Genomic DNA, 14121 nt, shown 5'->3' with positions numbered 1-14121 from the left:
AGTAACTGAATTTATGAAAATCTTGTCTTTTACTTTGCCATAAACATTTGTGTCGTGGTCGAGTGGTTTAAGGCGCTTGACTGGAGATGCGAAGGTCGAGGGTTCGAATCCCGACACGGCACTAATATCCTTTGGCAAGATATTCACCTGCACTTGCTACTCTCCACCCAGGTGTTAAATGGGTACCCGGTAGGATACGAAAGTTCATGGGGTTGGACGAGCAAGTGTGCGCTTGTAAAATGGCAACTGGCTGGAATGCTCCCCAGGGAGTGGAAAATGTGCATACATTGTGTGCGGGTAAGCCTGAATCCGATGACCGGGGTAATAGTCTGTAAAGCGCTTAGGCACATCGTTGGATCGTTGTATTGAGCGCTATATAAACACGGAATATTATTATTATTATTATCATCTTGAATGGTAATATATTGAACATATCTGAACAACTAACCATACATTTCATAACCAGTATTTATAGCCATTATACAATCAATCGCTGAGAAACACTTCACCATGAGTTAATTGCGATAGACCATCAACATTCGTAAGTTCAGATGCATGCAAAATTGGATACTTCATGTGGCACCTATCCTCTTCAATTCACAATCATATACTTACTATTTTGTTCGAGTAATTTGTGAAACTTCTCAATGCTAAATAAGATATACGGGACAATCAGACCATGAAATATTTTGTATTCCGATTTATGTTTCTCGCATTATCACTTCAATATCACTTCACTTATCATATTCAATATTTAGTGCAATCATTATTTTGAAGATAACAAAGTGTGTGTGTATTACAACATAGCCACAAAAATGTGTTTTGTGTAGTTGGTATTAAAACTTGACGATCTATATTATATAGAACCAGTGAATTTTCATGTATTTCCTTTATTTCTCAAAGAATATTTAGTATTGATTTATAGCCAGGACGATGCCATCATATAATCGGGGGGTGTCGCTATACCATTTTGACTAATACAAATAATCAATCTGGATTTATAAAGCGCTTAATACGGAATACCGTCTTTAAGCGCTTTACATATATTTTACCCCTGAATGGGGCGTCGGACCGGATTTGCTGGCAAAATTGCTGAGAAAGAGAGAAAGAGAGACAGAGAGAGAGGGGGGGAGGCGAAATAGAGAGGAATGGGAAAGAGAGAGAGAGAGAGAGAGAGAGAGAAAACATAAGGATTGCCAGATTTGAAACTTTTTGTGGGGGGGGGGGGGGGTGTTTCATGCAGAGAAATTGTCGTAGTAAAATATGTGTCGTACATAATTATTTTCAATTAACACAAATCAAAGTGCATTTCATTAGTGGGTAATTATATCATTTGTTTGACCAAATTGTATTATTATGTTGTCCCATTATTTTAGTTCTAGCGCAGTTGTTATGCATCTGATATAATTTAGCAGAATATTGCAGATTATGTCATATGCATCTCTTTTCATGTTATTAATTTTATTAAATTGCTTATATATCATTAAGCCGTTAAACCTCGATCGAAATAACGCAGTCACTGCTTTTATCTTTTGTTTGTTAGTGTACTATACATGTAAATGCAGGCCTACTTGCTGAAAGATGAGTTATGATCATAATTATCATCCACTTTTATTGCGTCACATAGAGAGAGAGAGAGAGAGAAAAAAAAGAGAGAATGAGAGAGAGAGAGAGAGAGAGAGAGAGAGAGAGAGAGAGAGAGGAGGGGGGGGGGGGGGAGGGAGTGGGAGTTAGCTAGACACATTAGACAAATTGCCAATACTTCCAGGGTAAAGGTTTTTTAGGGAAGAAGTATGGATATTGAAAGGAGTAGATAACACTACTATATAAAGCAATTTTTTCAAATTCGAGATGAAAATATTTCTTGACTTTCCTTCAGCCTCTTTTACTGTTTTTTCATTGTTTTGTCCCTTTACGCGTTTTCCTTCTCTCATCCATCTTGTTTTGCCATTCTCTAGCAATCACTGCCAACACATCCACCACCACCACAACCAGAAGCAGATCTACCATTTTACCACCCAATCAGCATCCTCATCCTCATCATTACCATTATCACCATCGTTACCACTCATCACCACCACTATCATCACTACCATCATCATCACCGTCATATTCTCTATCGTCATCTCTATCATCATCATCATCATCATCATCATCATTATCATCATCATCATCATCATTGTGATCATGATTATCATCACCGTTATCTTCGGATATGGAAGAGACCATAATAATGAGGATAACCGCGATAACAAGGAATATTCTATATAGTTAACGAATAACGATGAATCCTTGTACTGTATAGGTAAACACAATTATAATGGACATCTTTTAACACAACGCGAGGGTTTATTTTCCACACTTCTCACTCAGGAAATATGATTTCTTAAGATGCATAACGTCATTATAACAAATAACAATAATATATTCTTACATAAAACCAGTAAGTGACCTAGTGATTATGTTGTGCTTTTACAACATACATGTAACAACAAAAATATTATGAAAGCATAGTTATATTCTCCAAAGATATAACGGAGAAAGGCACATAACTACAATAACAGAGATGCATTTCAGATACTTCTTAAATATTGCGTAATCGACGATAGGGCCAGTGAAGTGTATTATCTGAAAACAAAATGGAATCCACAATATTCAATTCGTGTATCCCTTTTGCAGCCAACATCAAACTCTGCAGAACTTTGCAGGAATCATGAGTATGTCACGGGTATGTCACGTATGTCCTGACATCTAAACGTTAGCAACTTAGCAGTGACCTACTTATGCAAGGGAAACCGTTTACTATCTAGTCTTCACTGTCAGACACTGTTGAGTGACTGACTGACTTTTTAAATTAGCTGTAAAGGGCACACATCAATGACCCGCTTCTTATAATGACCAAAACTAAACTAATCGAGTCTTTACTCAGCATGAAACGTACAGCTATGCGGTACAAGGATATGAAAATCAGACTACCCTCTATAATAGGCCTATTTCGTGAAAACTCCTAATAGTCGATATAATTCCTCATAGAGGAAATTACCAATTCTAATTTTTAAAGAGGAATTTTTAGTTGATATTATCTCTTGCTTACCATAGGATTTACATCATTTTATATTTTCAGCCTTCAGACTACCTTTAAAAGACTGACTCGACACATCTCCTGAAGTTAAATAACTTTGAGGCATACAACAATATAAACAATAATTAATTATAATGAGACTGAGGGTAAGTCAAGCAGGAAACCGGCGAGGATGAGAATTTGAAAATTAATGGTAAAGTTGAATTGAATAGAGAGAATGCAGTACATTTTGACTGTCCCTCTTTCCCATTATACAGGGTAGTACATTGACGCGAAACCGATACATACAAAATATTACATAAACAAATAAAATACCGGGCCAATAGCGTTTCGAAGGTTTGGGTATGGATAGGGTACTGGCATCATTGGAAGGGGATGGTCCGGTCCCTGGTTGATGAAAAAAAAAGCAACAAGCAAGGCCAAAGATAAGGGGAAGATGGGGAAGAAGGTCCTACATTATCTTGTTCCAAGTTACCCTCTATATTATTTCCCTCTTGTTTTATCTTCTTTTGGCGTCATTCTTTTTTTGTTTTTTGTTTTTTGTTGGGGGGGGGGGCGACATGCCCCTTTTCCCCGTATCTACTCCATTAATAATGCCGTATCGTGCTATCCTTTATCACCCTAAACCAGCGACGTATTCTTTTCTAGATCATGATGAAATAATTTTTTTTGGTTTTTTTTTTAAATCCAGGGATGACATGACCGGACATACATCTCTCCAGTCACATGCAACTGAAGAAATATGAATCAAGAGTAGTTTCATATTTATTCATAACATAAAAGATCAATTTCGTTTCAATTCGGAAATCAATACATATTACGCTGAACGATTTAAATATAACATAACATAAGCTCGAGTACAATAAGTCGATAACGTAGGCGCCTGTCTACGCATTTTCATCAAAATAATTATGTTATTTAGTCTGTACGCTCCTTTCGCTATACAATTATTCTTGAACAAACGACGTTTACTATAGCCTGAACAAGCTAAGAGAGACTATACAGAATAATATAAGCTCGGAAGAATTGAGGACTCCATCATCATCATCATCATCATCATCATCATCATCATCATCATCATCATCATCATCATCATCATCAAGCATACAAAAACAAAATATGTAGCGAAGTATACCAGGTATGTCCAACATATCGTAATCATACACGGTAGGGAATATGCAAGTCGACCCGCAGCTATAAATTAACAATATCTATCATTTTCTTGACTCTCAATTATCCTTAAAATCGCATAGTCTTGGTCTACAGACTATGACTATATACGAAGGGTTCAGTAATTACATCTGCATGTCTTTTCTTATTTTTTTAAATTAAAAAAGTATTTGTTGACTACATGCCAAGCTGCAAATTGAAATAAAATTATTTCATAAAGTCTTGGTATCTTAACATCCAAAAAGTGGTCTTGTTAATTATTATGGTCGCTGGAAACAGTGAGATGCGACTTTAGGAAAGCTCCTTACAAAACTGAAATATTTAAAACAGGCTATATTTTTCGCGTAAATTGGCACCGGAACGAGTCGAAGAAAGGTCTAGTTGACCATGATCCCTGTGAACGTCACCATGGGTACACCGGGATGACTCCTGATCCCATACTCACTCCCTGAAGCCAGCTGCAGCCAGACCTTATCTTCTTCTACAAGATCCAAGATGGCGGACTGGGAGCACACACTGTTTGATACTCGCTTCTTCCTGGCAGCGGAGAGCATCACCTGTCCGACACCGTTCTTCATCAGCGAGACCGACGCCCCCTTGTCCTCCTGCGGGTGGATTCTGAATGGACGGGGAAAATAAAATAAAGTACGCTGATGAATATTCAATTCAGTTCAATTCTTTTTATTCATCCTAATTCACAAGAATACATGGAAATTTGTTTTGGTCACACATTGTAAAAATACATAATATATGAGAAACTATATCGTTGTGTGTATAATCAAAGAAGAACCATCAAAATTAAAAGTGTAATGATAACACAAGGTGTTTCGGTTAGGCCTAACAAACAACGATGTGGTATTGTAAAATTAACGTGTTTTTACACGTTTTTTTTCCAAGGGAGGGGGCCCGGCTAGATCCGCCACTGCCTGTCACCGACGCAGTGCTATACGTCACGCAAATGACGCATGGTGCTTGCTTTTTTTAATTCTTGAGCATATAAAACGCCGAGTAGGCCTACAGCTTTTACATAGTGCCCTCCAGTAGTATACCCGAGGATTTGTTTTACTTTTTTTGACCTACCTCATGCACCTGAGGAGTTGTAATATCATAGGAAGTGTGGTCTAAATGCCGAACTCAAGGGCCGTTCACTCGAATGGAGAGGGGAGGGGGGGGGGGGGTATTCAGATTTGGGGCCGCTCAAGCCTCGAAACCCCTACCCATTTGTAAGGGTCATTTTGGCAGAAAAAGATATCCTTTTGGGAAGGGATTGCTCTCGAAATAAAGGCCCATTTTTCACAAATTTCGAAAAAACGGTCACATGTTTAGTGATATTTTAGTGAAAAATGGGACCCATGTTTAGGGATTTTTTGTGTAAAAAAACGACCCATTAGAGCGGCACATCCCCATATGTCTTAATATGTGAGTACCACCCCCCCCCCTCCACACCTGGGTGGCATTCACGTTCCTTGATATTAAAGGCATTGATCTACATTTGCAACTCTCCACCGTCCCAGGCGAAGTTGATCAATTTCGTGCGTACTATAGTCTTAGTATAAAAATTATTTAATAGTACTGTTATTATGCGCTAATTTTCCAGAGGCGGACATTGATTTATAGATTACCGCTCATATTGGCGGTCTCCTGCGTTTCTTGTACCTTATTTTTTTTCATTGAAAAATAATTGTGTTTTTATGCATTTTATTTAATGTACTGAAAACTTTACAATAATGAAAACATTATTGTTAATTAATATATATGATTATGTAATATTTTGAAAATGCAGAAATAAAAGACAAACAAAGATGCTGGGGGCTTATAAATACGTGGACGAAGCACGATTCCTGGTGTGGTACAGTATCATAATTTACTCTGTCAAAGGACTCAAAGACAGATAGATGATTGGAACCGAAAGGCACTAGTGTCCATTGACCACAGGCCTGATCGACAAGGCATTAACCTACATTTGCCACTCTTTGTCCAGGTGTAGTAAGTACCCGGAACGATAAATACATACGTGAATGTAAAGAAGTACGATCCTGGTATGGTACAACGGAACTCGTTTGCCACGGTGTCATAGGTAGATTCTGAACTCTCGGAGAGGGCTCTTTCGAAAGGAATTCGCTGTGCTTCATCACCGCCCTCTAACAGAGCCGAGAAGACAACCGAAAAGTGAACTGGGGAGTATAAGAAAGAAGGAGAAATACATAAAAAGACGGTTGACGGCAATAGTGTATTTGCTCTTGAATGAGGATAATAAACTGTTGATATAATATGCGAGGAATTTGGGATGATATAGCATTCTATGTTAAGATTTTCAGATTCAAAATTAGACATTTATTTCCTCCTTAATACAAATACAATTTACATACATAGGCCTACACCGAAACGCTCGCAAAAATGTTCTTTTCATTGACATTCCCAAGTTTTACCAACGAGACCAACAATAAACACCTCTCTCCCAACCCCCTGAATTACCCTAAATGGTCAATATTCCCCCCCCCCCCCAGCCCTTAGCTTCAGGCAGGTTGAAGAAACTCTATTTGACAGCTTTGACATAATCTGGCCTCCAAGAAGAAAGAGCGTCTCTTTCCCCAGGTTTCCCCACGATGACCTGCCATATTGTAATTTGACCTCGGCATGCTGCTTCATGCACTTTTGAAGCTCCATACTTAAACATCTTGCTCAAACGTCAGTTTCAGTTTCTATTTCAGAGTCGGACCCATTGCATGGCCGAATAGAATGATAGGCTAAAACTTTTTGCGAAAATACTGTAAAATAAATGGATCGTATCAGTTCAATTTGCTTCCCCGCAGTTTTAATAAACGTAGAAAAGACGGAAGTGCAGTACGATGAAACGTACTTATGCTTGTTTGTTATATAGGCTTCGACATTAAAATTCTGAACATTAGAAGATAGATTAGAAACAAGAATTATATAATGTGTTGGCAAGTAAATAGCTCATTGATCGAATATCTCCCGGGATATACATACATAGAAAACAAAATTTCGGTGCTACGAATATGCATCTGTGTTTTTTCCTTTCATTCTAATGAGGGTATATTCGCTGTACTCTGAGTGGTATACAGTCTAGCACAATTAAATGGATTCCCATGTGTCCTTCGCGATGTTTGTATCTCCCTGCTGTGAAACTAAACATTTTACAAACTGCGTGAAAAAAGGGGGCGGCGGTTGAGGAGGATCAGCATGTACAGGCGTCCATTTATATTTCAGCGCTTTATACGACAAAACCCGGCTCTGAAATAATTATGATGTGCATGTATTTTGTCACAAGCATCAGTGCAGGAATTCAGGAATCGCTAATGCTAGTCATCGAAAGAAAGTGTAACATCATAGAGGTAGCAATCATTCGTATATGAAAACACCCGACCTTACTGCTCTACCATGATTACTAATGATTAAAATAAAATGGCATGAAGTAAGGCTATAACGCGGCTCTTTCGCATTCAGATTATCGATTATCAATGATACGGGATGCATCGTCGCCCTCGTCCTTTCATACTACACACAAATACACTGGCTAGCTAGATAATGATGCGCTCATTTAGAATACTACGTATACACAACACATCATTGCATGGGTTATATGGGTCATACCATGTAAGTAGGGTCCATGGTCATACTACCAGGTCCATGGTCATACCAATACACACACAACGTAAAATTAGATGCGGGATGGACATCGCAAATTATTATGTTGTCTCTCGTTCGCGATTTATGATAGCGGCTAGCGGCTTCAGCGAAGTTAACGCGAGATTGCGCTGTATGTCGAGCACAATCAACAGAATATCGAATTTAATCATTTAAAAGAGCGGTCTTACCCTTTCCGCGAGCTGCCATGCTTTTTGTATGAGTACTGATTGAATAGAGTCTGGAACGTGAAAATGTCGAGATGATTTAAAGTAAAAGCCGCGGGACAGGGCACCAATTGATAATATAGCAAAAATACGCGCCTCGGGACGGTTTCGGAGTCGCACGCCCAATCAGCTGATAAAATAACACACCCTCAACGTTGACATTACAGTTAGTACTGAAACAGAGAGAGAGAGAGAGAGAGAGAGAGAGATGGAGAAAGAGAGAGAGAGATGGAGAGAGAGAGAGAGAGAGAGAGAGAGAGAGAGAGAGAGAGAGAAAGGGGAGGAATGAGAGGAAGAAAGATCAATACCATTGGAGATAGAGAGAGAGAGAGACATAACATTATCGTAAAAAATATCTCGCTCAAGACTACCACAGTACTTGGTTTCCTCTAACCAACTTTTATTCATGCCAAGGTTGGAAAAGGTCATTTGTTAACATACACAATCTTGACCTATCTAACCTAAATTCGACAGTTATTTGGGAATACAATCTCTTATTTCAAAGCTTAAGTGATAAAGAATGTACCGGATAAAACAGCTGAACTCGAAGAAAGGTAAAGAAAAGAAAAGCTAACCAAAAGATAAAGAAAGTAAAACAAATTACTATAATTTATGAATTCAGGTGTGAGTTAATTTGATCCGGGAGCGGCAACATGTTTGTTTTATTTTGGCTTTGAAGCTGCAATCGCAGAAGAGAGTGTTAATGTCACTGAAATATAAATACATGTATCAGTAAAGTGATTTCAGATTTCGGTTGGCATAACATGATGTTCGGTAGCCGCCTCATGCATGATTATTATGATGGTGCCACAAAACAAAAAAATTCTTGAAGAAGAAAAAATACGTTCAGGACGAATTCGAAAACATTTTAATCTTTTATAATAATGAAAGCAGGTAAAAGCTTTGATTGGTACGCGAAGATAATGTTTTAATTTTATATTTGCTATTGTGAACGCTGTCACGCCATTGGCGTATGGAGGGGGGGGGGGTTGGGTGTTCAAGTCCCCACCCCTCGGCAAAAAGGGAGTGTTTTAGGTGTTGAAACATCCCCCTCCCCTTGGCAAAAGGAGGGTGTTTTAGAATTTTAAAGACACCCTTTATCTGTGTTTTATGTATGACCCCCCCCCCCTGGTCACCTAAAAATCAAAATAGTGCTCCTTACCCCCCTCCCCTGGATCCACCACTGGCCCCCGTCCCCTCCCATAACACCAGTGACCTGTTATGCCTCTGTGAATGTAGACGTCGATCGGGACTGCGATATATTTAGATATCCTTTATAGGCATACGTCCCCACCTATCATTTCTGCATGATAACATGGATAAATGCTTCATTAAAACGAAACCACGTATGGCTATTTTATAGAAAAATGAAATGAAATGAAACCATTAATAAAAATGAAAACGTAAAAGCCGGATCATGAATCAACTTCTTTTGCATGTATTTCGCGCATCGCTACAATATAGCTGTCTGCTATGAAATCATTTTGTCAAGTAAATATTTTTCTTGTCGTGTATTTAAATACACAGTTATTTTGTTACCAGAGCTAGCTAGCGGAGACCTCTTTGATACAAACGCACCTTCTATCGGTGCAGTGAAAATATCTGAAATATTGTACAGTTTGCAGGTCACTGGTGTAAATAAATAAGAGAAAACAAGTTAAATGTTCAACGATAAGTCTTTAATTTGTAAGGAAGAAGAAGTGGCGTTGATATCAATATTGATTAAAAGAACTTAAACTTGAATTGACTTTTATTTCCAGCATCATAGAAAGTAAAAGATGGAATATCATAACAGATAACAATATCAAAATTACATATAAAGTTACATAAAAATATTCAAAAAGTAAAGAATATATGAAAGTAAAAACTATAGTACAAATAGAAAATGATAATAATAATAATAATAATAAACAATATTTATAAGGCGCTTAATACTGGTGTCTCTAAGCGCACCATATTCTGACTTAACAATTATTTACCAAAACTTATAATAAACACACAACTTATACATCTGTTCTTTATTCAATATATCATGCATATATAATAATAAAAAATAAGATAAGAGTGAGATCAAACAAACATACATACAAGAGGTCAAACATAGGATCAAACATAGGATCGAACAAACAAAAAATAAGACGGTGTGCACCTCCTTTGACCGACTCACAACTGCAGAATATTATTTTTGAATTAAAAAGGTGCGTTTTCAGCAAGGACTTGAATTGGTCGAGAGAATGAATATTATGAAAGTGCGCTGGTAATTTGTTCCAAAGGATAGGGGCATTTACTGAGAAAGCTCGGTCGCCATATTTTGTAGCGGTACGAGGTCCGAGGGTTAACTGCAAGGTTGATGATGATCGAAGAGGTCTTAAAGAACTAGAAGAACGTAAGGAAATCAAATCTGAAAGATATTTAGGGGCTTGGCCATGGAGAATTTTGTATGTAAGAAGAAGAACTTTGAATGTGATACGATGGTGTATGGGAAGCCAATGAAGAGAACGCAATATTGCATTCGTAAAAGTCAATTAGGCTTGAAATCATTTTGCCAATTAAATATTTTTAGGGAAGAGGGTATCAGACCGAATTCGCTCACGCTTGCCAATAAAGTTTCCCAACACACACGAAACAGAATAGTTTTGTTTGCTTTTTGACCTTTCAGGGAACTTTACTTCACATATCTACGTCCAAGCGCGTATCCAGGATTTTTTTAAGGGGAGATGTTAATTGCCCAATTCGTGAGAAAAAATTTGTAGCGAATAAGCCAGCCGGTGAATAAGCGGGGGCCAAAAAAAAAATGTCCTCACCAACCACCCCCCCCCCCCCACTGAGCGAATTTTCGGCCGGCGCGATTTTCAAATTTTCGGGAGAAAAAAAATAAAAATAGTGCTTACGACCCCCCCCCCCCCCCTGAGCGACTTTTCGACCGGCGCGATTTTCAAATTTTCGGGAGCAAAAAAAAAAGGAAGTTGGGGCCCCTTCCCTAAGAAATCCTGGATCCGCGCCTGACGGGGGTAGCGCTCATCTCACTCGGTAATGAAATACGCGAGACTATATAGCCATCGGATGGGGGGGGGGGGGGGGGGGGGGTGGTATACTAGGGGGTCGCGTATTAGCTAATTTCCCCGATGCCAGTTTCAATTCCCTTTCTACCCTTTATTTCTTTATTTAAAAAAGAAGGAAGATCTATAGAGCATTCTATAGCATCAGGGTGTTACATGGCTAGATAAATAACTTACATTAAAGATTAAGTTGAGTTCTAGTCATTCGATTGCATTGTAAAAGAAAAGGTGTGGAATGGATCAGAAAAAAATTGATCATGTAGCATGTAAGTATTGGTGTGTACTGCACAGGGCCGTAGCTAGAGTTTGATGTTTTTTTTTTTTTTTTTTTTTTTTTGGGGGGGGGGGGGGGGGCACATTCATGTAATTGATCGACGTCCTTTGGAGGGGGTCTAAAAAAGTTCAATCGATCTTGGAATTTTTTGGGGGCACGTGCCCCCCCCCCCCCCCCCCCCCCCCCCCCGTGGCTACGTGCCTGGTACTGCAAGGTTCTGGAGTCATCGACATCGTAATAAATTTGGCCCAGTCTTTGTAAAGTGACAAGCACTGTACACAGAAAGGCGTATATGGGACTACACAAATGGAGTCGGGCCTACTTACCTTGATTTCCTTATCTTTCTATGCTCATGACTCAGCCAGTACACATTTTCTACCAAAGTCGTTTGGCAAAGGACATTTAAATGTAATCTTGAACATTCAGTGTAAGTTTCGTTTGATTCTATGAGAATTAATTTTCTTTTTGTTCTTTCAGAACTCAAATGTATCTTTAAGTTAAAAATACCTACCCTTCCTTGCGTCCTCAGGCTCCGGCTCAGGCTCCTCCCTCATGGCTGTTTCCGGGACGACTGCATACGGACCTTGCCCCATACTCGATAACAGACCGGCCCACTTGAAGAAATCACGAAATATTGTAAATTTTGTATAGAAATAAACAATTCTGTCAAGTTCAGATTGTAGTACAATCCTGCATGTAGCATCAACAGTACAATGGTTGCTTTGTCTAGAAAAAGCGCTAACGTCAAGTCCAATTTGGATTATGAAAAAAAAGACGAGATAGAGAAACAAAATTAAGACAGTCTGAGCCCGATTATTGTAGTTTCCGGTCTTTTAATTTTTTTTCGCTGCCAGTGTAAAGGTATGAAATATGTCAGTAAACGAAGGATATATCAATCTGTAACTCAGCTCCCGGCGTTGAAGTGTTTATTACATGTAGAAGCAACTCGGCGGGAAGCGACTGCAAAAGAGATTGAAGTCATCAATCCCGGCGGCTGTTTTTAAGCAAAAAATTACTCGATCTCGTGATGTCCAAACTGGTTATAAAGCTCAGGTAATTATGTCGAGACGTTCGATTTGTACAGTGGGCAAGAGAATTGCAGAGAGTGGTACGTAATAGCTAAAAGCTCCTTGGTCATAAAATCACATTTTGGAGCGATGCCAGTGAGCATTTCCGAAATTCAGGGTAGGTACGTGCGATCATGCAATTATGTAGCTTTAAAAAATAAAATCCCTTTCTATTATTATGGAAAGCATGTGATAATGTATTAGGTTCCACAAATAATGCACACAGACTAATGATGTCTACCAGTATATTATGATGTAATATTATGCACCTAGTAATATGAACAGCGGATTGCAAATCTTCATGTGACTTAAAGCAAACATATCGTCACCTTCTTAAATCATATGGCCTAAGTCATATTTTCAAGATTTGAGAAAAACAGAGAAAACTGAACCAAACATAGAATAAATGATTTTTTTGCTCATTTTACACAGAAAGGTATTTGATTATTGAAATACAAATAACACTGTCTATCAAATCTGCTTCGGAAGAGGATTAGATTACTCATAAGTTTGGGTTTACTCAATAATATATAGTTTCTTCTTCACACGCTTGACTTAGGCCATTATACTAACTAGGTACAAGGTATAACTTATAAGCAACATGAATATGTTCAATTCAGCAGACATGTCATTTAACAAAGGTGGATAGCCTCATGAAGAGATGACTTGGCAAAAATATAATTTTTTTCAAAATGAGACTTAGGCCATTATTCTAAGGTGACGATATTGCAATCATCGGGGACTTCCCCTTGCCTTCGTCATCAGGACGAGGTCTCGTGAATCTGTGGTAATAATTAGTCATGACTCGGTGTGCTGAAAAAGATCTGGGAGTCCTGAAAAAGATTGTCGGTAATCTTTCTTTTTGGAGAGTGTGTGTAGTCCTGAAAATGATTGTTGGTAATCTTTCTTGAGCTTATAGTTATACAAAGAACCAGGGGCGGCGATTTCTTTTCATGACCGGGGGGGGGGGGGGGGCGAAATGCGAGGGACGAGGGAACAGTGGCGTAATGAGCAAAAAAACGTTTGGGAGGGGGGGGGGGAGAAAAAAAATCCGCATCACCACCACTCTTACATGTTACGCAGGCCCTGGGAACATTTTTCATAGTGGTGGGGGGGGGGGGGGGTTAAAGTATTAACGATCAGGTAGAGCAAAGCAAAGGAAAGTGGAGCGTAAATTGGCATGGGGTTCTAGGGCAAAGCCCCGGCGGTGTCAAGGGTCGGAGCCTCATAGAGCTCTGGGGTTTTAGGCATTTATTAAGGTAAGATGAGCATCTTGGGGGCGAAGCCCCGGAAGCTCAGAATTTGTGATTTAAATAACATTTTAGGGCATTTGTTTGACGTGCGGTATGAACAACAACAACAAAAAATTATTTAAAAAAAAAAGTATTTTAAGAAGAAAAAACGTACTACCGTAATTTGGAGGAAAAAATGGAGTAATTCCGGCAATGGTTGGCAGCTCTGTATCATCATCATGCCAATTATATTTCACCCTGTACGTCCATAAAACCTGCATTAAAAGCAACAGGATTTAAAACAAGCAACATCAAAACTTCTGACTTGGGTAAAAAATATCCTCATGATTATTCTTTTTCAA

The 14121-nt window shown here is 38.7% G+C and overlaps 1 protein-coding gene across 2 annotated transcripts; it reads right to left on the bottom strand.

Annotated features, from left to right (window-relative positions):
• Positions 1–2327: 2327 nt before the first annotated feature.
• LOC588178 (complement C1q tumor necrosis factor-related protein 4) lies at positions 2328–12553 on the bottom strand. Of its 2 annotated transcripts, none has more exons than XM_003723783.3 (3): positions 11972–12553; positions 6267–6426; positions 2328–4870 (listed from the first exon to the last, which is right to left on the bottom strand). In XM_003723783.3, exons 1-3 carry the CDS (start codon positions 12051–12053, stop codon positions 4630–4632), a joined length of 483 nt encoding a protein of 160 aa, XP_003723831.1. In that variant the 5' UTR covers positions 12054–12553; the 3' UTR covers positions 2328–4629. The 2 variants fall into 2 exon arrangements, with proteins under 2 accessions (XP_003723831.1, XP_792968.1); XM_787875.5 differs by lacking the exon at positions 11972–12553 and adding an exon at positions 8092–8253.
• Between the last annotated feature and the right edge of the window lie 1568 nt (positions 12554–14121).

Source organism: Strongylocentrotus purpuratus, unplaced genomic scaffold (assembly GCF_000002235.5).
Source record: "Strongylocentrotus purpuratus isolate Spur 01 unplaced genomic scaffold, Spur_5.0 spur5_scaffold_9, whole genome shotgun sequence".
In the NCBI taxonomy this organism is placed as follows: Eukaryota; Metazoa; Echinodermata; class Echinoidea; order Camarodonta; family Strongylocentrotidae; genus Strongylocentrotus; species Strongylocentrotus purpuratus.
This window is presented reverse-complemented; position numbering and strand designations above follow the sequence as displayed.

Excerpts from the sequence above, each read along its gene's own strand:
- LOC588178 (XM_003723783.3), bottom strand. The coding sequence starts at position 12,053 with ATGGGGCAAGGTCCGTATGCAGTCGTCCCGGAAACAGCCATGAGGGAG. Across the intron at positions 6,427-11,971 it reads GCCTGAGGACGCAAGGAAGG|TTCACTTTTCGGTTGTCTTC; the intron begins GTAGGTATTTTT and ends TATACTCCCCAG. Across the intron at positions 4,871-6,266 it reads TCGTACTTCTTTACATTCAC|AATCCACCCGCAGGAGGACA; the intron begins GTATGTATTTAT and ends CCGTCCATTCAG.